General features: G+C 44.9%; 1 protein-coding gene across 3 annotated transcripts in view; it reads right to left on the minus strand.

The window, feature by feature from the left end:
• The window catches only part of LOC140196123 (myoneurin-like), a 137,985-nt gene that overhangs the window by 29,480 nt on the left and 82,139 nt on the right, over positions 1-26,366 (minus strand). For all 3 annotated transcript variants that reach the window (XM_072254842.1, XM_072254841.1, XM_072254840.1), the window contains exon 6: positions 16,998-17,176. In XM_072254842.1, coding sequence (XP_072110943.1) covers positions 16,998-17,176 — 179 coding nt within the window. The remainder of the gene's footprint in view (positions 1-16,997; positions 17,177-26,366) is intronic.

Below are 26,366 nucleotides of genomic sequence, written 5' to 3' on the forward strand. Positions count from 1 at the left end.
TCGGCTTACAGGAGATGAATGTGGATGGTGGGGCGGGCAGCTGGCGGAGACAGATTTGAGAGATCATGGGACAGGAGTTAAAGGCTATAACAAGAGGTTAGACAAACCTGGGTTGTTTTCTCTGCAGCAGTGGAGGTTGAGGGGAGATCGGATTGTGGTTATTCAGATCATGAGAGACATAGATAGAGTAGACAGACAGCATCTCTCTCCACAACATCAAAGCATCAAAGTCCAGAGCGCTTGCATAGATGGTGAGTTCAAATGAGATGAGAGATGCAGATTTCTTAACACAGAGTGCTGGCTGCCTGGAATGCGCTGGGTGGAGCGGGAGAGCAGACAGATATGACAGATATGTTTGAACAACACGATTATTGGCACATAAATGTGTAGAGAATGGGGGTAAAATGTTGGCAGAAAGGATTCATTTTCTTAGGAGTTTAGATGATTAGTTTAATTAATTCAGTGCATCACGGTGAGCTGAAGGACCTTTTCTGAGGTTGGGTTCCAGTGTCAATAGATTTATCAGGAGAGCAGATACAGAAAAAAGTATTTCAACTTACAATAATTTACATCAATTGAACCCACCAGAGAACACGTGAACTAAGTTTAGAAATTCTTCTGAAACACAAGTTACAAAGCAACAGTAGTTTTGTATATATACATATATATTGTCTTACTAAGGCTCAACCAATTCGATTTTCATAGAAACACAGAAACATAGAAAACCTACAGCACAATACAGGCCCTTCGGCCCAGAAACTTGTGCCAAACAAGTCCGTACCTTAGAAATTACCAGGCTTACCCATAGCCCTCTATTTTCCAAGCTTCATGTACCTATCCAAAAGTCTCTTAAAAGACCCTATCGTATCCACCTCCACCATCGTTGCCGGCAGCCTATTCCACGCACTCACCATTCTCGGCATAAAAAACTTACCCCGACATCTCCTCTGTACCTACTCCCCAGCACCTTAAACCTGTGTCCCTCTTGTGGCAACAATTTCAGTCCTGGGAAAAAGCCTCTGACTATCCACATGATCAATGCCTCTCATCATCTTATACACCTCTATCAGGTCAGCTCTCATCCTCCGTCGCTCCAAGGAAAAAAGGCCAAGTTCACTCAACCTATTCTCATAAGGCATGCTCCCCAATCCAGGCAACATCCTTGTAAATCTCCTCTGCACCCTTTCTATCGTTTCCACATCCTTCCTGTAGTGAGCACATATCCATAGTACATTTCCCTGCAAAAACATCATCCCAATTCACTCCCTCAAGTTCTAGCCTTATAGCCTCATAATTTGCCCTTCCCCAATTAAAAATTTTCCTGTCTTCTGTGATCCTATCTTTTTCCAGGATAATGCTAATGGCCAGGGAGCGGTGGTCACTGTCCCCCAGATGCTCACCCACTGAGAGGTCTGTGACTTGACCCAGTTCATTACTTAGTACTAGATCAAGTATGGCATTCCCCCTAGTCGGCCTGTCCATACACTGAGACAGGAATCCATCCTGGACACATTTAACAAACTGCCCGTCTAAACCCTTGGAACTAATTGGGTGCCAATCAATATTAGGGAAGTTAAAGTCACCCATGATAACAACGCTGTTATTTTTGCACCTTTCCAAAATCTGCCTCCCTATTTGCTCCTCTGTATCTCTGCTGCTACCAGGGGGCCTATAGAATACCCCCAATAGAGTAACTGCTCCCTTCCTGTTCCTGACTTCCACCCATACCGACTCAAAAGAGGATCCTGCTATATTACCCACCCTTTCTGTAGCTGTAATAGTATCCCTGCTCAGTAATGCCATCCCTCCTCCCCTTCCCCCCCCTCTCTATCCCTTTTAAAGCACTGAAATCCAGGAATATTGAGAATCTATTCCTGCTCTGGTGCCAGCCAAGTCTCTGTAATGGAAGCTACAATCACCAAGATCCTTTTCCATTGTGAATACTGGAGTATTCATTAAGTACCTCTGCTGTTTCCTCCAGTTCCATACACACTTTCCCACTGTCACACTTGATAGGTCCTATTCTTTCACGTCTTATCCTCTTGCTCTTCACATACTTGTAGAATGCCTTGGGGTTTTCCTTAATCCCACCCACCAAGGGCTTCTCATGGCCCCTTCTGGCTCTCCTAATTTCCTTCTTAAACTCCTTCCTGTTAGCCTTAATCTTCGAGATCTCTAACATTACCAAGTTCTCTGAATCTTTTGTAAGCTTTTCTTTTCTTCTTGACTAGATTTACTACAGCCTTTGTACACAACGGTTCCTGTACCCTACCATAACTTCCTTGTCTTACTGGAACGTACCTATGCAGAACTCCACACAAATATCTCCTGAACATTTGCCACATTTCTTCCGTACTTTTCCCTGAGAACATCTGTTCCCAATTTAAGCTTCCAATTTCCTGCCTGATAGCCTCATAGTTCTCCGTACTCCAATTAAACACTTTTCTAAATTGTCTGTTCCTATCTCTCTCCAATGCTATTGTAAAGGAGGTAGAATTATGATCACTATCTCCAAAATGCTCTCCCACTGAGAGATCTGACACCTGACCAGGTTCATTTCCCAATACCACATCAAGTACAGCCTCTCTTCTTGTAGGCTTATCTACATATTGTGTCAAGAAACCTTCCTGAACACAGCTTACAAACTCCACCCCATCTAAACCCCTTGCTCTAGGAAGATGCCAATCGATATTTGGAAAATTAAAATCTCCCATCATGACAACTCTGTTATTATTACACCTTTCCAGGATCTGTTTCCATATCTGCTCCTCGATATCCCTGTTACTATTGGGCGGCCTATAAGAAACACCCAGTAAAGTTATTGACTCCTTCCTGTTCCTAACCTCCACCAACAGAGACTCCATAGACAATCCCTCCATGACATCCACCTTTTCTGCAGCCGTGACACTATCAGTGCAATGCCCCCACCTCTTCTGCCTCCCTCCCTGTCCTTTCTGAAACATCTAAAACCCAGCACTTGAAGTAACCATTCCTGTCCCTGAGCCATCCAAGTCTCTGTAATGACCACCAGATCATAGCTCCAAGTACTGATACATGCTCTAAGCTTTGTTCCACTTGTATCCACTTTGTTCACAATACTTGCGTTAAAATAGACACATCTCAAACCACTGGTCTGAGCACGTCCCTTCTCTATCACCTGCCTATCCTCCCTCTCGCACTGTCTCCAAGCTTTCTCTATTTGTGAACCAACCGTCTCTTCCCCAGTCACTTCAATTTGGTTCCAACACCACAGCAATTCTAGTTTAAACTCTCCCCAGTAGCCTTCGCAAACCTCCCCGCCAGGATGTTGGTCCCCCTGGGATTCAAGTGCAACTCATCCTTTATGTACAGGTCACACCTGCCCCAAAAGAGGTCCCAATGATCCAGAAATCTGAATCCCTGTCCCCTGCTCCAATCCCTCAGCCATGCATTTATCCTCCACCTCACTCTATTCCTAAACTCACTGTCGCGTGACACAAGCTGTAATCCCGAGATTACTACCTTTACGGTCCTGCTTCTCAACTTTCTTCCTAACTCCCTCTAGTCTTTTTTCAGGACCTCTTCCCTTTTCCTACCTATGTCATTGGTACCAATATGTACCATTTCCTCTGGCTGTTCTCCCTCCCACTGCAGGATATCTTGGACGTGCTCTGAAACATCCCAGACCCTAGCACCTGGGAGGCAAACTACCATCTGAGTTGCTTTCCTGTCTGACTCCCTAACTATAGAGACCCCTATCACTACTGCCTTCCTCTTCCTTTCCCTACCTTTCTGAGCCACAGGGCCGCACTCTGTGCCAGAGGCACGGCCACTGTCGCTTTCCCCAGGTCGGCTGTCCCCCCCAACAGTACTCAAACAGGAGTACTTATTCTCAAGGGGTACAGCCACAGGGGTACTCTCTAGTACCTGACTCTTCCCCTTCTTTCTCCTGACTGTTGTGGTGCTTGTCCTTATCCAGCCTCCAGCACCCCTATAGCATGGCCAAGAAAGCACACTAGCACCCCTACACAATGTGTGTATGGGCACTTTATTTCAATGCCCATAGTATTCGAAACAAGGTTAGTGAACTTGTGGTTCAAATCAGTACAAAGGGGCATGATTTAGTGGCCATTACAGAGACGGCAGGGTGGAGAGGATTGGGAATGAAATAGCCAAGGATATCAGGTAATATGTAAGGATAGGCAGGAAGGTAAGGGAGGTCGGGTAGCACTCTTAATTAAGGATGCGATCAGGGCAATAGTGAGAGACGATATAAGTTCTAAGGAGCAGAATGTTGAATCCATCTGGGTAGAGATTAGGAATAGTAAAGGGAAAAAATTCACTGGTAGGAGTTGTCTATCGGTCACTGAATAATAACATTACGGTGTTTGTAGGTATGAGACATGAATTAGCTAAGATAGGCTGGCAAATGATACTTAAAGGGTTGACGGTGGATATGCAATGGCAAGCATTTAAAGATCGCATGGATGAACTACAACAATTGTTCATCCCAGTTTGGCAAAAGAATAAACCAGGAAAGGTAGTGCACCAGTGGCTGACAAGGGAAATTAGGGATAGTATCAATTCCAAAGAAGAAACGTACAAATTAGCCAGAAAAAGCAGCACACCTGAGGACTGGGAGAAATTCAGAATCCAGCAGAGGAGGACAAAGGGCTTAATTAGGAAAGGGAAAAAAGATTATGAGAGAAAGCTGGCAGGGAACATAAAAACTGACTGTAAAAGCTTTTATAGATATGTGAAAAGAAAAAGATTGGTTAAGACAAATGTCGGTCCCTTACAGTCAGAAACAGGCGAATTGATCATGGGGAACAAGGACATGGCAAACCAACTGAATAACTACTTTGGTTCTGTCTTCACTAAGGAGGACATAAATAATCTTCCGGAAATAGTAGGGGACCGAGGGTCTAGTGAGATGGAGGAACTGAGGGAAATACATGTTAGTAGGGAAGTAGTGATAGGTAAATTGAAGGGATTAAAGGCAGATAAATCCCCAGGGCCAGATGGTCTGCATCCCAGAATGCTTAAGGAAGTGGCCAAAGAAATAGTGGATGCATTAGTGATAATTTTTCAAAACTCTTTAGATTCTGGATTAGTTCCTGAGGATTGGAGGGTGACTAATGTAACCCCGCTTTTTAAAAAAGGAGGGAGAGAGAAACCAGGGAATTATAGACCAGTAAGCCTGACATCGGTGGTGGGAAAAATGCTAGAGTCAGCTATCAAAGATGTGATAACAGCACATTTGGAAAGCAGTGAAATCATCGGACAAAGTCAGCATGGACTTGTGAAAGGAAAATCATGTCTGACGAATTTCATAGAATTTTTTGAGGATGTAACTAGAATAGTGGATAGGGGAGAACCAGTGGATGTGGTATATCTGGATTTTCAAAAGTCTTTTGACAAGGTCCCACACAGGAGATTAGTGGAATAAACGTGACCTTTTCAGAATGGCAGGCAGTGACTAGTGGGGTACCGCAAGGCTCAGTGCTGGGACCCCAGTTGTTTACAATATATATAAATGACTTAGGCGAGGGAATTAAATGCAGCATCTCCAAGTTTGCAGATGACACCAAGCTGGGCGGCAGTGTTAGCTGTGAGGAGGATGCTAAGAGGATGCAGGGTGACTTGGATAGGTTAGGTGACTAGGCAAGTTCATAGCAGATGCAATTTAATGTGGATAAATGTGAGGTTATCCACTTTGGTGGCAAGAACAGGAAAACAGATTATTATCTGAATGGTGGCCGATTAAGAAAAGGGGAGGTGCAACGAGACCTGGGTGTCATTGTACACCAGTCATTGAAAGTGGGCATGCAGGTACGGCAGGAGGTGAAAAAGGCGAATGGTATGCTGGCATTCATAGCAAGAGGATTCGAGTACAGGACCAGGGAACTGCAGTTGTACAAGGCTTGGTGAGACCACACCTGGAGTATTGTGTGCAGTTTTGCCCCCTTAATCTGTGTAAAGACATTCTTGCCATAGAGGGAGTACAAAGAAGGTTCACCAGATTGATTCCTGGGATAGAAGGACTTTCATATGATGAAAGACTGGATCGACTAGGCTTATACTCTCTGGAATTTAGAAGATTGAGGGGGGATCTGATTGAAACATATGAAATTCTAAAGAGATTGGACTAAGCTAGAATTGTTCCCGATGTTGGGAAAGTCCAGAATGAGGGGTCATAGTTTGAGGATAAAGGGGAAGCCTTTTAGGACCGAGATGAGGAAAAACTTCTTCACATAGACAGTGGTGAATCTGTGGAATTCTCTGCCACAGGAAACAGTTGAGGCCAGTTCATTGAAAATATTTAAGAGGGAGTTAGATATGGCCCTTGTGGCTAAAGGGATCGGGGGTATGGACAGAAGGCAGGTACAGGGTTCTGAGTTGGATGATCAGCCATGATCATACTGAATGGCGGTGCAGGCTCCAAGGGCCTAATGGCCTACTCCTGCACCTATTTTCTATGTTTCTAATATGGCAGGGGGATGGGAACCCACACAGAAAAGAAGAGGGAATTGATGCAGAGACCAAGGCTAGAGTTAGTAAAGAAAAAAGTAAGAGTAGAGTGCCTATAAGTAAAAAGCAAAAATTGCATAGGTCACTAGATTCTAAAAGGACAATGAGTACAAGGGCACTTTATCTAAATGCCCGTAGTATTAGAAACAAGGTTAGTGAACTTGTGGCACAGATCAGTACCAAGGCATATGATTTAGTGGTCATTACAGAAACCTGGCTGCAAGATGGAGATGACTGGAATTAAATATCCTGGGTATCAGGTAATACGGAAAGATAGGCAGGAAGGCAAAGGAGATGGGGTGGCGCTCTTAATTAAGGATGAGATCAGGGCGATTGTGAGAGACGATATAAGTTCTAAGCAGCAGAATGTTGAGACCATTTGGGTAGAGATTAAGAACAGTAAAAGGAAAAAAAAAATCACCGGTGGATGTGACCTAGAGGCCACCTAATAAAAATATTGCAGTGGCAGAGGCGATTAACTGAGAAATAACTGAGACTTGTAAGAACAGAACGGCAGTTGTCATGGGGGATTTTAACTTCCATATAGATTGGGTGAATCAGGTTGGTTAAGGAAGTCCTGAGGAGGACTTCATAGAATGCATCTGTGATGGCTTTCTTGTGCAGAATGTTAGTGAACCTACAAGGGAAAATGCTATCTTAGATCTAATCCTGTGCAATGAGACAGATAAGATTAATGATCTTGTAGTCAGGGATCCTCTTGGAAAGAGTGATCATAGTATGATTCAATTTTGCATACAGATGGAGGATGAAATAGTTAGATCTAAAACTAGTGTATTATGCTGGATCAAGGGAGGAGTTGGCTAATGTGGATTGGGAGCACAGACTATTTGGTAGGACAATTGAGGAACAGTGCAATACTTTGAAAGAGATTCTTCACAGTGCTCAACAAAAGTATATTCCAGTCAAAAGTAAGGACAGTAAGTGTGGGGAGAGCCAGCCTTGGATAACTAAGGAAATAAAAGATAGTATCAAATTAAAAGCTCGTGTACAAAGTCGCAAAGAGTAGTGGGAGACTGGAGGATTGGGAAAACTTTAAAAAGCAACAAAGAACAACTAAACAAGAAATAAGGAAAGGGAAGATAGAGAATGAAAGTAAATTAGCACAAAATATAAAAACAGATAGCAGAAGTTTTTATAAATATATAAAGCAGAAGAGGGTGGCTAAAGTCAACGTAGGTCCCTTGGAAAACGAGAAGGGGAAATTAATATTGGGTGATAAGGAAATGGCTGAGGCATTGAACGACTATTTTGTGTCGGTCTTCATGGTGGAGGACATGACTAATATGCCAAAGAATGATGTTATGGACGAAATGGGAGGTGAGGATCTTGATAAAATCACTGTCACTAAAGCGACAGTGATGAGCAAACTAGAGGGCCTGAAGGTAGATAAGTCCCCTGGTCCTGATGGGATCCATCCCAGGGTACTGAGGGAATTGCGGGAGGATATAGTAGACGCGTTGGTAATCACTTACCAAAACTCTCTAGACTCTGGGCAGGTCCTGGCGGATTGGAAGACAGCAAATGTTATGCCACTTTTTAAAAAAGGATGTAGGCAAAAGATGAGCAACTATAGGCCAGTTAGCTTAACATCTGTAGTCGAGAAAATGCTTGAAGCTGTCATTAAGGAAGAAATAGCAGAACATTTAGAAAGGAGTGGTTCCATTAGACAGACGAAGCACGGATTCAGAAAGGGCAGGTCCTGTTTGATAAACTTACTGGAGTTCTTTGAGGACATAATGAGTGCAGTGGATAGAGGGGAACAGGTGGATGTCGTATACTTGGATTTCCAGAAGGCGTTTGATAAGGTGCCGCACAAGAGACTTATAAATAAGATATGGATGCATGGAGTCGGTGGAAGTGTATTGGCATGGATAGTGGATTGGTTAACCAATAGAAGGCAGAGAGTTGGTATAAATGGGTATATCTCTGGTTGGCAGTCAGTGGTGAGTGGAGTGTCGCAGGGGTAAGTGCTGGGCCCGCAGCTGTTTGCCATTTACATTGATGATTTGGAAGAGTGGACTAAGTGTAGCGTGGCAAAATTTGCTGATGACACGAAACTGAGTGGAACAGCAAATTGTACAGAGGATGTGGAGAGTCTGCAAAGGGATATAGATAGGTTAAGTGAGTGGGCCAACATCTAGCAGATGGAATACAACATTGGTAAATGCGAGATCATCCACTTTGGAAGGAATAATAGAAGAGCAGATTACTATTTAAATGGTGAAAGGTTGCAGCATGTTGCTGTGCAGAGGGACTTGGGAGTGCTTCTGTATGAATCACAAAAGGTTGGTTTGCAGGTGCAGCAGGCTATCAAGAAAGCAAATGGGATGTTGGCCTTCATTGCTATAAGGATTGAATTCAAGAGTAGGGAGGTCATGCTGCAACTATACAGGGTACTGGTGAGACCGCACCTGGAGTACTGCATGTAGTTCTGGTCTCCTTACTTGAGGAAGGATATACTGGCTTTGGAGGCACTGCAGAAAAGATTCTCCAGTTTGATTCCAGAGATGAGGGGGTTAGACTATGAGGAAAGATTGAGCCGCCTGGGACTGTACTCACTGGAATTCGGAAGAATCAGAAGAGATCTCATACAAGCATATAAAATTATAAAAGGGTAGATAAGATAGAAGCAGGAAAGTTGTTTTCACTGGTAGGTGAGTCTAGAACTAGGGGACATAGCCTCAAGATTTGGTGGGATTAGATTTAGGATGGAGATGAAGAGGAACTGTTTTTCCCAGAGCGTGGTGTATCTGTGGAATTCTCTGTCCAATGAAGCAGTGGAGGCTACCTCAGTAAATATAGTTAAGACAAGGATGGATAGAATTTTGCATAGTAGGGAAATTAAGAGTTATGGGGAAAAGGCTGTGGTGTAGTGGTGCTGGTTTGCTTTCTTGGCCCTGGTATAGAGATGCTGGTTTGCTTTCTTGGCCCTGGTGTAGAGATGCTGCTGTGCTTTCTTGGCCCTGGTGTAGAGATGCTGGTGTGCTTTCTTGGCCCTGTTGTAGAGATGCTGTTGTGTTGTCCCTGCTGTAGAGATTCTGGTGTGCTCCCTTGGCCCTGGTGTAGAGATGCTGGTGTGCTTCCTTGGCCGTGGTGTAGAGATGCTGGTGTGCTTCCTTGCTCGTGTTGTTGCGATGGTATTGAATCAATAGCCAGAGTAGCCATGATCTTATTGAATGGCAAAGCAGGATTGACGGGCCAGATGCCCACCCTTGCTCCTATTTTTATGTTCTTATGTTCTTAGGCACACCGTGGCCAGGAAAGCACACTAGTACCCTTACAATACGACCAAGGAAGCACACCAGCATATCTACAATATGGCCAAGGAAGCACAAGCACCAGTATTCCATGGCCAAAGAAGCACAATACCATCGCAACAACACGAGCAAGGAAGCACACCAGCATCTCTACACCACGGCCAAGGAAGCACACCAGCATCTCTACACCAGGGCCAAGGGAGCACACCAGAATCTCTACAGCAGGGACAACACAACAGCATCTCTACAACAGGGCCAAGAAAGCACACCAGCATCTCTACACCAGGGCCAAGAAAGCACAGCAGCATCTCTACACCAGGGCCAAGAAAGCAAACCAGCATCTCTATACCAGGGCCAAGAAAGCAAACCAGCACCACTACACCACGGCTAAGGAAGAACACCAGCATCTCTACCACAGGGTCAAGGAAGCACACCAGCATCTCTACAGCAGGGCCAAGGAAGCACACCAGCATCTCTACAGCAGGGCCAAGAAAGCAAACCAGCATCTCTACAGCAGGGCCAAGAAAGCAAACCAGCATCTCTACACCAGGGCCAAGGAAGCACACCAGCATCTCTACAGCAGGGCCAAGAAAGCAAACCAGCATCTCTACACCAGGGAAAGGAAGCACACCAGCATCTCTACAGCAGGGCCAAGGAAGCACACCAGCATCCCTACACCAGGGCCAAGAAAGCACACCAGCATCTCTACACCAGGGCCAAGAAAGCAAACCAGCATCTCTACACCAGGGCAAAGGAAGCACACCAGCACCACTACACCACGGCTAAGGAAGAACACCAGCATCTCTACACCAGGGTCAAGGAAGCACACTGGAACCATTACACCTTGGCCAAGGAAGCAAACCAGCATCTCTACACCACAGCCAAGGAAGTACACTAGCACCACTACACCTTGGCCAAGGAAGCACACCAGCACCACTACACCACTACACCACGGCCAAGGAAGCACACCAGCATCTCTACACCAGAGCCAAGGAAGCACACCAGCACCACTACACCAGGGCAAAGAAAGCACCTGCACCCCCCCCCCCCCGACTGACTTAGGAAGCTAACAAAATCAGGAAATGCTGTGTCCAACTGCAAGAAACCTGTAGTGAGTTGCGGGCGCAGCTCAACACATCTCAGGAAAGAGCCTCCCCTTCATGTACTCTGTCTATACTTCTCACTGCATCAATAAAGCAGCCAACATAATCAAAGATACCATCCACCCCAGAGATTCATTCTTTTTTCTCCACTCCTATTGAGCAGAAGATACAATAAGCCTGAAAGCACACACCACAAGACTCAAGAAATGCTTCTACCTTACTTTTATAAGGCTACTGAAAGTTTCCCTGGTGTGATAAGATGGACTGTTGACCCCACAATCTACTCGATGTGAGTTTGCACCATACTGTCCACTTGTATGACATTTGTAAGTGTAACTCTTTATTCTGTATTTTTTATTGTTTTTCCTATGCACTACCTCAATATTCTGATAAAATGATCAGTGAGGATGCTGCCACATGTGACAATAATAAACCAATTTAGTAATTGCATGGTCACCTACAGAAAGAACAACATTCTATTAAATATCAGATTAAAATTCCTAACATCAGTAATGGGATTTGAATGCATGTCTCCAAATCATTAGCCCAGCTTCTTGTATACTGGACAAATAATATTTCAATTATATTACCATAGCACCACTGTTATGGGTGAACCCACGTCCCTGAAATAACTGCAATTTTGTCTGTGAGTGAATTGTTTCAAGCTGTCATGGGAGACAAGATAGAAAACAGAAATGGAATTATTTGAGCTTTGACCAGCAACCAACTGGATACCATAAGCTTGAGAGGAGGGTTCCTCCAACATTTTGTGTGTGTTGCTTGGATTTCCAGCATCTGCAGATTTTCTCGTTAGAGAATCTGGGGAGCTTGGTAGGAAGCTGAAAAACAGGACATCCAGAGTAGAATCCTCTAGTTTGCTGCCTGTGCCACATGCCAGTGAGGGTAAGAATAGGATGATTTGGCAGATGAATGTGTGACTGAAGAACTGTTGCAGGGGGTAAGAGTTCAGATTTCTGGATCACTGGGATCTCTTCTTGGGAAGGTATGACCTGTTCAAAAGGGACAGGTTACACCTGAACCTGAGGGGGACCAATACCCTTGTAGGCAGGTTTGCTAGAGCTGTTCTGGAGGGTTTTAACTAATTTGGCAAGGGGATGGGAACCAGAGTGATAGCACTGAGGATGAGGTAGTTGGTTTACAGACATTGGCAGTACGTACTGACACGGTTAACAAGGAGAGGCTGATTATAGGGCAAAATTTCAGTCAACGGGATGAGTTGTAATGTAGAAGGGGGACAAAATCAAGATAAATGCAGGACTAAAGATTTGAATGCACACAGTATGGAGAATAAGGTCGGTGAATTTGTAGCACAATTGTAGATTGGTATGATGGTGCAGGCATCACTGAATAGTGGCTGAAAGAAGATTACCTGGGAGCTTGACGTATAGTATACATATTGTACTGAAAGGGCAGGTAGGTAGACAGAAGAGGTTGAGTGGCTTTGTTGGTAAAAAAAAAAATGAAATCAAGTCATTAGAAAGAGATGACATAGGATCAGAAGGTGTAAAACTGTTGTGGGTAGAGCCAAGATAATGCAAGGGTAAAAAGACCTTGTTGGGAGACTTATACAGACCTCTGAACGGTAGCAAAGATGACAATTGGAGATGAAAATGCATGTCAGAGGGCAATGTTATGATAGTCTTGGGGGATTTCAATATGAAGGTAGATTGGGAAAATTAGGTTGGTGCTGAGTCTCAAAAGGGGGAATTTGTAGAATGCATACGAGATTGCTTTTTAGTGCAGCTCATAATTAAGCCCACCAGGGGATCAGCTATTCTGGATTGGGTAACACTCACAACACGCTGGAGGAACTCAGCAGGTTGGGCAGCATCTGTGGAAAAGATCGGTCAACATTTCAGGCCGGAACCCTTCGTCAGGACTGAAGAGGGAAGGGGCAGAGGCCCTAGGACTGAGCTGGAAAAACATTTCTTCACAAGAGGTAGTGAACCCACACATGAACATATGCACTTAAAGTGTTTACAGTGATAGGTGAAATTGCTGGGGGGGTGGTGAGGTGAAGAGCTGGGAAGTAGTGATGATAGGGGAACAGGGAAATGGCAGATGAACTTAAATGGGTACTTTACATATGTCTTCATTGTGGAAGACACTAGCAGTGTGCCAGAGGTCCATGAGTGTCAGAGACAGGAGTGAGTGCCATTGCTATTACAAAGGAAAAAGTGCTAGACAAACTTAACGGTCTTAAGGTGGGTAAGTCACCTGGACCAGATGGACTACATCCCAGAGTCCTCAGAGAGGTTGCTTAAGAGATAACACCTGCATAGGTCATGATCTTTCAAGAATCACTTGATCCCGGAAGAACTGCAAAATTGCAAATGTCACAGAAAGGCAAAAGAAAAGAAATTATAGACCAGTTTGTCTAACTTCAGTGGTTGGTAAAGTGTTGGAGTCTTTTACTAAGGATGAGAAATTGGGATACTTGAAGACTAATAATAAAATAAGTCAAAGTTATCATGGTTTCTCTGAAGAGAAATCTTGCCTGACAAATCCAAGTTCTTCGAGGAACTAACAAGCAGGGGAGAGGCAGTGGGTGTCATTTACTTGGATTTTTAGAAGGCACTTGATAAGGTAACACTGCTTCACTAGATAAAATCCTATGGCATTACAGAAAAGATACTGGAATGGATAGAGGAATGTCACTGACCTATGAAACTATTGCAGAGTAGGTCAATCCTACCATTATGCCTAAATCTAAAACTTGCTGGTGGCCTGAACTCAGGCCTTCCTTCATCATTTTCAGGAAGACTTGGTCGTCCCCCCCTGGATTATTCAACCTGGAATACTCCTCATATGCTCAATATTTACATTCTGCATTTAATCCATAGCTGTCTCAATGAGTCACTGCCACTATTGCTCCCCAGTTTACTCTCGCCTCCTCCCAGTCGCTGCCTCACTTTCCCTTTAAAAGGGGAAGCATTTTTCTTCATTGTTGGTGCTCCCAGTAGTTGCCCATGTACCATCCTGCACCCCCTGGCCATACTGTCCCACATATTCTTTGGGCACTTCGCTTTTACCAGTACATGTATATCTTTAGGGTGCATCTGGTGAATTTCAACCATTTCCTCAAGCTTACGCCAGAATTCCAAATTCCCACATGCGACTTGAAGTGAGGTCAACAAACAAAATGCTCTGTTTCTCCCCGGGGGTGAAGGGCTTATAAATGGTCATAATCAAGGTCAAGGGCTAGCTTGGATCATCAGGGTTCTTAACCTGACATTGCTTGATCTCAATAGGTGCCATCCCAACCTCACTCTGAAATATCTCCACACTAATTCCCACACTACACAAAATATAAAAGACAGAAAGGAGTGAGTCGCAAATACTCGAAATTGGGGGAGTGCAGCTTCCAGTGTACGGGTTGCAGTGAGCACAGGGCTTATAGGGATAGAATGACACTGTACGTGAAAGACCTTTGTAACCAGCTTGAAGTGTTGAAGGACCGAGCAAAACAACTGATCACTGATCAGAGAGAGCCAAAAGAGATAGCCTTTCAACAGCCTGGCAAACAAGTCATGGTGAAGGTGCTGGCGGAAAGGCCAGGGTTTGCCCCCAAGTGGAAAGGACCACAGGTGGTACTCTTAACCAATGATACTTGTGTCTATGTGCAGACTCGGACTCAGGTTAAAGCATACAATTCACCCTCTTGTTGCTCCCACAGACAGAGCAGGGGATCAAGTGTACCCAGTAACCATGTAATTACAGAGAACCTAAGAGAGGAACACCAGCCAGCCATACCAGACCTGACCACAGCTGATGAAAACATACCCAGAGGAAACACAAAGGCAGAAGAGCCTGAGAGCGTGACGGGAAACCATGAATGGCATGTTAAAGTGTGATGATGATGGTACTCTGTAATGAAGGTTGGTTGTTGAAGGTAGATGATTAGTTTAATAGCATAGAATAGAAAGGTATTGGAAAATAGACGGGGAGGGATCTTTAAGTTAAAGCAGAGACAGCAAGTTTTACAACTTCAATGGCATTTCAGACTGCACACGGCATCTGAAGGCAGTCACCCACAGTCTGAATGAGTTGCTGGATCCTTTCAGCAGTCATGCCAGTGGACAGTTTGGAAGGGGGTGCTACCTTGCAGACATTGATATACAGACCACCTCAACCCCTTCCTGTACATCGCTAAGGGGGCCTGTGGGTGCCCCTGGAAAGAAAGGGTTTCAGCAACCAGAGAATGAAGGGGTGAACACAAGGAACGTGGTTAAGCTGCAATTCGCCTGCAGGGAAAGAGCTGACACGCACACGAAAGAAGTCACATTTCTAAAGTCTTGTTCAAATTTCTGGAACAATCTCTTTGCTTAACATATGGTAGGTAGTGATTAGGGAATGCTAGGGTAGATATTGGCGCACAAAATTGGGGGGGAGTTTCGAGGGAGGGCGTATTTGCTGTCCTATTTGAGTAGATCCTCCTAGATTGGCCTTTCCTGGTACAAATTTATTTTTGTCCAAGAGGAGGGACCGTTCGAGTGATTTTTGGGTTGAGGTCATTTACATTTAGCAAATGGCTTTGGCTACCAGTCTTCTGTTCCTTGATATTGTATTGTGGATTCAGTTTGGGACAATGCATTCTTAAAAGCTGTGGATCCCAGTCCAGATGCTGCTGGCGTCTGTGGGACAGATGTGAATCAAAAGGTGTGAAGTTTGTATGTAGTTTTAAAAGAAAGCATTGTCTATACTTTGTAAATATGGAATAGTCCTTTGTGTTTAGCAAATAAATATCGAGCCCCACGTTGGGCCAGCAGATTTTTCCACCGAAAGCGTCTCCGTATGATGCCTGCTGTACCTTGTTTTGTTGAAGAAGCTGCTTTGTATCTACCAGTAATTCTCTCCAGTGATTTCATTCACGCAATAACAGTGTCACACATGAGGCTGCTTAACAAGCTATGTCTTATGGTCTAAGTTGATTGGGAAAAGAGATAAAGGACTGGAAGAGTTGGAGTCTGCTACAAGAGGACAGAAGGGCGTTGAAGAAAGGGAAGGGGGAGGAGCACCAGAGGAAGGAGACGGGCAGGTAAGGAGACAGGGTGAGACAGAGAAATGGGAATGGGGAACGGTGAAGATAGGGTCCATTAGCGGAAGTTCAAGAAGTCGACGCTCATGTCATCAGGCTGGAGGCTACTTCCTGTCGCAATGAGACCACACTCAGGTTGGAGGAGCAACACCTAGCCTCCAACCTGATGGCATGAACATTGGTTTCTCTAACTTGAAGAGATGACTCGGGAGCCTGTATCTCACTGTCTCATAAAGAGGGCACTAGGAGCCTGCACCTCATTGTCTCATACAAAGGGCACTGGGGGCCTATATCTCACTCTCACATACAGAGGGCACTGGGAGCCTATACCTCATTGTCTCATACAGAGAGCACTAGGAGCCTGTACCTCCCTCTCAAGTGGATAAGCAGGGAGTTTTTCGCAGGGTAGAAATGACTAACAGAAGGGAAAATAATTTTAAAGTAATTGGAGCAAAGTATAGAGAGATGTCAAAGGTAAGTTTTTTTCACACAGAGAATGGTGAGTGCATGGAACTCCCTTCTGTGGTGGTGGCAGGGACAGATACATAAGGGGATTTAAGTAAGCACATGGATGAAAGGAAAATGAAGAGCTGTGTAGGACAGAAGGGTTAGATTGACCCTAGAGCAGGTTAAAACATTAGCACAACATTGTGGGCCTGTACTGTGCTATTCTGCTTTTGTTCTAACAGCATATGGTAGCACACAGAGAGGGCTGGCGTGTAGGAGAACTGCAAATCAATGTCTCAACTAATCAGCATAAAAATGCCATATGCCCTCTTAACCACCCTAAAAATCTGAGCAGCCATTTTCAGAGAGCTATGAACTTGAACCTCAAGATCCCTTTGCTTATTAACACTAGACAATAAACGGGCAAGATATATTTACTGCTTGGGAGTTGGGGAACCCATAACATTTAATGAAATGTTTGCTTTTCCGGCGAAAATGAACGGCAAGTAAGTTGACGTAAATTAAAGTAAAATCTAACTTCATAAATGTTTGCTTCTGTATCTGGTGTTGATAAGGAAGCCTGAAGCGAATTTGCCTTACCTGTGTGTTTGCGTGCATGTGTAATGAGGGAACTGGAGACAGCAAACGCCTTCCCACATGTATCACAGACGTAGGGTTTCTCTCCTGTGTGCCGGCGGACGTGGTATGTGAGTGTACTGGCCTGAGCAAACCGCTGTCCACACCAGTCACAGATATATGGCTTCTCCCCACTGTGCTTCCTAAGAGAAACAAGCCATAGAGAAAAAAACTGAAAACAGAGGCATGGGACATGGTGGCAGGATAGGCAGAAAAAACCTGACACGTGTCCTGATCTGGGATGTTCTGCTGAAACACTGCTCTAAGTAGTTTCAACAATAACCAGAAAATAACTTCATAAAAATCACAGTAAGCACATTGGCAACATTTACAGAAACCACAGCAGTAGAAAGGGTAAGCAATTTCACAGTCCTGCGTGTCAACATACTGATGTGGATTTCAGGAAGGGTACATCAAAGGAACACACACCAGTCCTCATCAAGATATCAGCAATGGAAAGGGTGAGCAGTTTGCAATTACAAAGGTAGTATGACAGTGGCTATATCTCATTAGGAGTTTGGGGAGACTTGTTATGTCACTAAAAACTCTTGCAAATTTTTACAGATGAACCGTGATAAGTATTCTAACTGGCATCACCATCTGGTATGGAGGGGCCACAGCACAGGATCAGAACACGCTGCAGAAAGTTGTAAACTCAGCCAGCTTCATCATAGCCTCCCTCTTGAAAATATTTTACAACCAGTTGGAAGCATACTAGCCCCTAGGAGGCAACACTCCATCCTGCAGTCTCATTCATGGTCACACAATTTCCACCATGAGCACTAGCTTCCCAGCACTCAGGACACTTTCAAAGGCGATGCCTCAGAAAAGTGGGATCCATCATTAAGGACCCCCATCATCCAGTAAATGCCCTCTTCTCATTGCCACTGTCAAAGAGAAGGTACAGGAGCTTGAAGACACACATTCAACATTTCAGGAATAGCTTCTTCCCCTCTGCCATCAGATTTCTGAATGGACAATGAAACCATGAACACAACCTCTCCTCTCTTTTTGTACGACTTATTTAATTTTCTTTTTATATAATTCCCATCGTAATTTATAGCTTTTTATGATGTATTGCACTGTACTGCTGTTGCAAAACAACTAATTTCATAGCATATGCCAGTGAGACAATCATATATTTCAAGCTGATCAGCTAGTGACCTTAAGGAATATACAAAAAGAACTAATTAGGGTCCATGCTGACCAAATTGAGGCGAATACATTGCTGGACAGGAAACTGTTCTGAAATTCAGATATAATTTATCAAGAAAGATATAATTTGTCTGTTTAAAATTAAGAGACAGACTTCGACTACTTGGTAGGCATTAGACCAGAAGACCATGAACACATAGGAGCAAATTAGGCCATTCAGCCCATCGAGTCTGCTCCACCATTCCATGATGGCTGATCTCATCATGCAGAAACAAAAAGGATAGCACATACAGTATTCAAAGTGTTATATCTCAATGCATGGAGTATAAGAAATAAGGTGAATGATCTTGTTGCACTATTACATAGTCGGGTATAAGACCATAAGATATAGAAGCAGAAGTAGGCCACTAAGCCAATCAAGCCAGCTCCACCATTCAATCATCGCTGATCCAATTCTTCCAGTCATCCCAACTCCCCTGCCTTCTCCCCATACCCTTTGATGCCCTGGCTAATCAAGAACCTACCTACCTCTGCCTTAAATGCACCCAATGACTTGGCCTCCATAGCCACTTGTAGCAACAAATTCCACAGATTTACCACCCTCTGACTAAAGTAATTTCTCCGCATCTCTGTTCTAAATGGACATCCTTCAATCCCTGAAGTCGTGCCCTCTTGTCCTAGACTCCGCTACCATAGGAAATAACTTTGCATATCCAATCTGTTCAGGCCTTTTAACATTCAGAATGTTTCTATGCTCATTCTCCTGAACTCCAGGGAATACAGCCCTCAAAAGGTAACCCTTTCATTCCTGGACACATTCTCATGAATCTTCTCTGAACACTCTCCAATGTCAGTATACCCTTTCTAAAATGAGGAGCCCAAAACTGCACACAATACTCTGTGTGGTCTCACAAGTGCCTTACAGAGCCTCAACACCACATCCCTGTTCTTATATTCTATATCTCTAGAAATGAATGCCAACATTGCATTCGCCTTCTTCACCACCAACTCAACCTGGAGGTTAACCTTTAGGGTACCCTGCACAAGGACTCCCAAGCCCCTTTGCATCTCTGCATTTTGAATTATCTCCCCATCTAAATAATAGTGTATCCACTTATTTCTTCCACCAAAGTGCATCACCATACACTTTCCAACATTGTATTTCATTTGCCACTTCTTTGCCCATTCTCCTAAATTATCTAAGTCTCTCTGCAGGCTCTCTGTTTCCTCAATACTACCCACTCCTCCACCTACCTTTGTATCATCGGCAAATTTAGCCACAAATCCATTAATACCATAGTCCAAATCATTGACAAGCATCGTAAAAAGCAGCGGTCCCAACACCGACCCCTGTGGAACCCCACTGGTAACCGACAGCTAGCCAGAATAGGATCCCTTTATTCCTATTCTCTGTTTTCTGCTGATCAGCCAATACTACACCCATGCTAGTAATTCCCCTGTAATTCCATGGGCTCTTATTTTACTAACCAGCCTCCTGTGTGGCACCCTGTCAAAGGCCTTCTGAAAATCCACATACTCCACATCCACTGCATCTCCTTTGTCTACACTGCTTGTAATTTCCTCAAAAAATTGCAGTAGGTTAGTCAGGCAGGATTTTCCTTTCGGGAAACCATGCTGACTTTGGCCTATCTCGTCATGTGCCTCCAGGTATTCTGTAATCTCATCCCTAACTATCGATTCCAATAACTCTCCAACCACTGATGTCAGGCTAACAAGTCTATAGCTGCTTTCTGCTTCCTCCCACCCTTCTTAAATAGTGGAGCGACATTTGCAATTTTTCAGTCATCCGGTACAATTCCAGAATCTATTGATTAATGCCTCCACAATCTCTCCAGCTACTTCCTTCAGAACCCGAGGGTGCATTCCATCAGGTCCAGAAGATTTACCCACCCTCAGACCATTAAGCTTCCTGAGCACCTTCTCAGTGTAATTTTCACTGCACATACTTCACTTCCCTGACACTCTTGAATGTCCGGTATACTGCAGATATCTTCCACTGTGAAGACTGATGTTCAGTTCCTCTGCCATCTCTGCATCTCTCATTACAATATCTCCAGCATTATTTTCTATTGGTCCTACATCTACCCTCGACTCTCTTTTACCCTTTATATACTTAAAAAAGCTTTTAGTATCTTCTTTGATATTAGTCGCCAGCTTCCTTCACAATCCACCTTTTACGTCCTAATGACCTTTTTAGCTTCCTTCTGCAAGATTTTAAAAGCTTCCCAATCCTTTATCTTGCCACTAGCTTTGGCTTCCTTGTATGCCCTGTCTTTTGCTTTTACTTTGGCTCTGACTTCACTTGTCAGCTATGGTAGTGTCCTTCTTCCATTTGAAAATGTCTTATTTGGAATATATCTGTCTTGCACTTCCCTCATTTTTCGCAGAAACTCTAGCCATTTCTGCTCTGCTGTCCTTCCTGCTACGTCCCTTCCAGTCTCACCTTGGCCACTTCCCCTCTCATGCCATTGCAATTTCCTTTATTCCACTGAAATACTGACACATTGGAATTTAGTTTCTCCATCTCAAATTTCAAAGTGAACTTGATCATATTGTGATCACTGTTCCCTAAGGGTTCCTTAAGCTTAAGCTCTCTTGTCACCTCCGGATCATTGCAGAATACCCAATCCAGTACAGCCGACCCCTAGTAGGCTCAAAAACAAGCTGTTCTAAAAAGCCATCCCTTAGACATTCTACAAATTTTCTCTCGAGGTTCAGTACTGGCCTGGTTTTCACAATCCACTTTCATGTTAAAATCCCCAACAATTATCATGACATTGCCCTTCTGACATGCCTTTTCTACCTCCTGTTGTAATTTGTAATCCACATCCAGCTGGGTATGATTTGTGATTATCATTAAATCATGGCTGAAGGATGGTTGTAGTTGGGAGCTGAATGTCCAAGGTTACACGTTGTATTGGAAAGACAGGAAGGTAGGTGGAGGGGGTGGAATCGCTCTGCTGGTAAAGCAAAGCATCAAATCAGTAAAAAGGTGTGATTGGAAGGTGTTGAATCCTTGTGTGTCGTATAAAGGAACTGCGAGGGAAAATGACCCTGATGGCAATTATATACAGGCCTCCTAACAGTAGCTGAGATGTGGACCACAGATTATAACAGGAAATAGAAAGGCATGTCAAAAGTGGGATGTTATGATAGTCATGGGAGATTTCAACATGCAGGTGGATTGGGAAAATCAGATTGGAAATGGATCTCAAGACAGTGAGTTTGTTGAATGCTTAAGAGATAGCTTTTTAGAGCAGTTTGTCGTTGAGCCTGCTTGGGGATCAGCTATGCTGGTTGGGTGTTAAGTAATGAACCGAAAGTGATTAGGGAGCTTAAGATAAAAGAACCTTTCGGGGGGAGTGCTCACAATATGATTGAGTTCAACTTGAAATTTGATGGGGAGAAAGTAAAGTCTGACATAGCGGTACTTCAGTGAAGAAAGGGAAATTACAGTGGTATGAGAGAGGACCTGAGAGAAATACCTGTGTTGACACTGCTGATAGGCCACTTACAAGATATCTCTGATCCTGGCACCTGGGAGACAACATACCATTCAGGTATCCCATACATGTTCCCCTGACTATTGAGTCACTACCACTCAAGGGGAAGGGGTTCTAAGCAAACATGGTATTGGCAATATGAACAGCATCGGCCTCTTTCTCCTTAGCAAATGTGCAGAGTACGACCTCATCACAAACACAGTGTTCAGGCTGGCGAACAAGTATAAGACAACATGGATGCACCCAAGATCCAAACATTGGCACATGATCGACTACGTTATAGTACGTTGCCGAGACATCTGGGATGTCCTCATCACCAGAGCCATGCGAGGAGCGGAGTGCTGGACTGACCACAGGCTTGTCCGCACCACAGTGAAGCTACATATTGCTCCCCACCATCCCAAGCACCCTAAGTTCATCAGAATAGCTTTTAACACTGCCAGACTCCAAGAGTTGCTGTATCTTCGCCGTTGAAGAGAAGCTGTCTTCCAACGGACCACTAATTGGTGGGCCAACCCAGAAGTGGCATCAGTTTAGAGAGATGGTGACGGAGACAGCAAAATCAGTCCTCGGCCCCAAGGACCGGAACCACCAAGATTGGTTCGACGAGAACGACAGTGCCATCAAAGATCTCCTGGCCAGGAAGAACAAAGCATTCATGGAGTGGCAAAACGACCCAAGCTCTATTCCCAAAAAAGAGCAGTTCCAGTCCCTTCAGGCCCATGCCCAACGGAAAATTCACAAGATGCATGATCTGTGGTGGGATAGGAAAGCTGAAGAGGTGCAACGCTTCGCCGACATCAACTACTCGAAGCTGCTCTTCAACTCCATCAAGATGATCTTCAGCCCCTCAAGATCTGTCTCATCTCCACTGTTGTCCGCTGATGGAACCACACTGCTAAAGGACAAGGAGAGCATCCAACACAGATGGAAAGAGCATTCCAGCCAGCTCCTGAACCACCCTTCATCGGTCGACTAGTCTGCTCTGGACCAAATCCTATTCACGAGGAACTAGATGATCCACCCTCGATCGATGAAGTCAAGAAGGCTATCATGCAGATGAGCAGCGGCAAGGCGCCCGGCAAGGATGGAATACCCGCTGAACTGTACAAAGCACTCAGCAAGGAATCGCTTGAGGCTTTCCACAGCACCCTGACAAGCATTTGGGAAGAAGAAGAGATGCCCACTGACCTCAGAGACGCAGTGATAATCGCCCCCTACAAAAATAAAGGTTGAAGGACCGACTGCGGGAACTACAGAGGCATCTCACTACTTTCCACTGCCGGAAAAACCCTCGCCCACATCATCCTCAACAGACTGATTCCAAGAGTGTTAGAAGAGAACCTTCCCAAGTTGCAATGTGGCTTTCGTCCTGAACGCAGCACTGTCGACATGATCTTCTCAGTGAGAAAGATACAGCAGAAGTGCCTGGAACAGAACATGACATTATACTCTGTCTTCATTGATCTGATGAAGGCGTTTAACATGGTCAACAGAAACGCGCTGTGGATCATCCTTAGAAAGCTTGGCTACCCGCAGAAATTCACTACACTCATCCACCTGCTCCACGATGGCATGACAGGAGAAGTGTTCTCAGATGGTTCCCCATCTGAGACTTTCAACATTTTAAATGGCGTGAAGCAAGGGTGCGCTCTAGCACCAGTGCTCATCAACCTCTTCTTTACCCAAATGCTGAGGCATGCTGTTAAGGACCTAGACCTGGGTATTTACCTAAGATATTGCCTAGACGGATCGATGTTTGAACTGAGACGTCTTGCTGCAAAGACCAAAACGTTGAGGAGGCTCATCACTGAAGCCCTGCTTGCTGATGACTGTGCCCTCATGGCCCACCAGGAGAACCACCTGCAGACCATTGTCGAGAAGTTCTCCGCAGCCTCAAAGCTGTTCGGCCTGACAATCAGCCCCGGTAAGACAGAAGTTCTCCTACAACCTGCACCAAACAGTCACCCTCCTCAGCCATGCATCACCATTGATGGCACTGTCCTGAAGGACGTGGAGTGCTTCAAGTATCTAGGAAGTACCATCTCCAGTGATGGATCCCTTGACAAAGAGATCATAACAAGGATCCAGAAAGCCAGCCAGACACTTGGGAAACTCCGTGTCAAAGTTCTGGAGCACAAGGACATTCAGCTTTCAAACAGGCTCAAGGTGTACAAGGCTGTGGTCCTCACCTCTCTCCTGTACGTCTGCAAAACCTGGACCCTGTACTGCAGGCACATCAAACAGCTGGAGCAGTTTCACATGCGCTCTCTGCGGTCGATCATGAGGATTCGATGGCAGGACCGAATCACCAACCAGGAAGTCCTTGACAGAGCCAACAGCACAAGCATTGAGGCAAGGACCCTTCAGGCCCAGCTACGCTGGACTGGCCATGTAATCTACATGGGTGAAACAACAATCCCCAGGCAGTTGCTCTACGGTGAGCTTGAGTATGGCAGTTGCAATCAGGGCTGCCCCAAAAAAAGATTCAAAGACAATCTGAAATCGTACATCAAATGGGCAGACCTCCAGCCTCGACAACTTGAGAAGTCCGCAGCCGACAGGGCTTTGTGGCGTGCCCTGACCAGAAAAGCTGCATCTGACTTTGAAGATGACTGAAATCAGCGCCTTGCAGCAGCACGAGACCAACGCCACAAAGCTGTGTATGCACCTGTTCTAAAAACCGCCATTCCATGTCCAACCTGCAACCGCATGTGTGCTTTGGCCTTCGAAGCCACATGCGTATCCACAGGTGACTACACAATGTTTAGTCTTCCTCGGACCCCGAGAGACAACCACCACTCCCTTCTTCTTCCACTTTCCCTTCTGCACCACAGACCCATGCTCAGTGCCTGTAACCCTGTCTCGTAGCATTCCCCTGGGATGTCATCCCCCACAACAGTATCCAAAACAGTATAATTATTATTGAGGGGAATAGCCACTGGCGTGCTCTGCACTAACTGCTTATTCACATTTCCATTTCACTTGGCAGTCATCCAGCCATTTGCCTCATGCAACTTCGGGTGACTACTTCCCTGTAACTCTGATCGATTATCTCCTCACTCTCCTGTACAAGCTGAAGGTCAACCAGCTGCTGCTCCAGATCCCAGACATGATCTTCAAGGAGCTGCAGCTGGATACACTTCACGCAGAAGTAGGTCCCTGGGAGACTGGTTCTCCCAGGACTCCCAATATCCGGCACAAAGAACATACAACAGCTATTTACTACCACTTGATACAGTAAAAGAGAAAAAAGGGAATCTTACCAGAAACTTACGCAGAGCCAATGCCTCTTCCAAGCCAAAGCCTGAGACTCTACTCTCACCACTGGCCTACTTCCAACACTGGCTGACCTGCTTGTCCCTCCTGCACTTTTAAACAAGTGTTGCCGACCTGTGAGAAGCTTCATCGCTGTAGCCTGCTTGTGTCGCTAATTGGGCTGCTGGAATGAGCCCAAATGCCTGTGAAGGTCTCCTTTTAAACAAGAGTCGCCGACTTGTTAGAAACCTCATTGACGAGCCCGTTCCTGTCGCTGATTAGGCCACTGGAATGAATCCGAACACACACAAAGGTCTCCTTTTAAACAAACATTGCCGGCCTGCAAGAAACCTCATCTCTGTGGCCTGCTCCTGATGCTGATTGGGCCGCTGGAAACTCCGTGGCTTTTACGTTGGCTTTGACTTTTCTTGTCAGCCACAGTTATGTCATCTTTCCTTTGGAATAATTCTTCCCCGTTCTTATCCTGTGCCTTCTGAATTGCTTCTAGAAATTCCAGACATTGCTGCTATGCCATCATCTCTACCAGTGTTCTGTTCCAATCAATTCTGGTCAACTCCTCTCTCATGCCAAATTTCAGGGTGAATTCGAACATATCATGATCACTTTTCCCGAAGGGTTCTTTAACCTTAGGGTGTCCAATCAATTCTGGTTCACTGCACAACGCCAATCCAGAATAGCTGATCCATTGTTCTTAGGCCTTGGCTGTAGGAACAGAGTCAGGTGCCATTACTAGCTTTGGATTTAAGAACAGGGTCATGTGCCATTGTAGGCCTTGGATCTAGGAACAGGGCTTGGCGCCATTACTGGCCTTGGCAATAGTAACAGGCCACCAGGTGCCATTACTGGCATTGGCACTAGCAACAGGGTCAGGTGCTATCACTAGCTTTGGCTCTAGGAACAGGGTCAGGCACCATTACTGGCCTTGGCTATTGGGTCAGGTGCCATTACTTGCCTTGGCTCTAGGAACAGGGTCAAGCGCCATGACTGGCCCTGACTCTAGAAACGGAGTCAGGCACTATTACTGGCCTTAGCTCCGGGAAGAGGATTAGGATCTTAGAAAAATAGAGGGCTATTACCCTCGGTAATTTCTAAAGTAAGTACATGTTTGGCACAGCATTGTAGGCCGAAAGGCCTGTATTGCGCTGTGAGTTTCCTATGTTCTATGTTTTAGGTGATGTGGAGCAAGGACCAGAGGGAACACCAGCAAATGACAAATGCTTAAAATACCATAAGGCCAAGACTATAAGAATTCAGAGCAAAAGTAGACCATTTGGCCCATTTCATCATGGCTGATTAATTATCCCTCTCAACTGAATTTTCCTGCCTTCTCCCTGTAACCTTTGATGCCCTGAATAATCAAGAACCTATCAACCTC

The sequence above is a fragment of the Mobula birostris genome, chromosome 4 (assembly GCF_030028105.1).
Source record: "Mobula birostris isolate sMobBir1 chromosome 4, sMobBir1.hap1, whole genome shotgun sequence".
NCBI lineage: Eukaryota > Metazoa > Chordata > Chondrichthyes > Myliobatiformes > Myliobatidae > Mobula > Mobula birostris.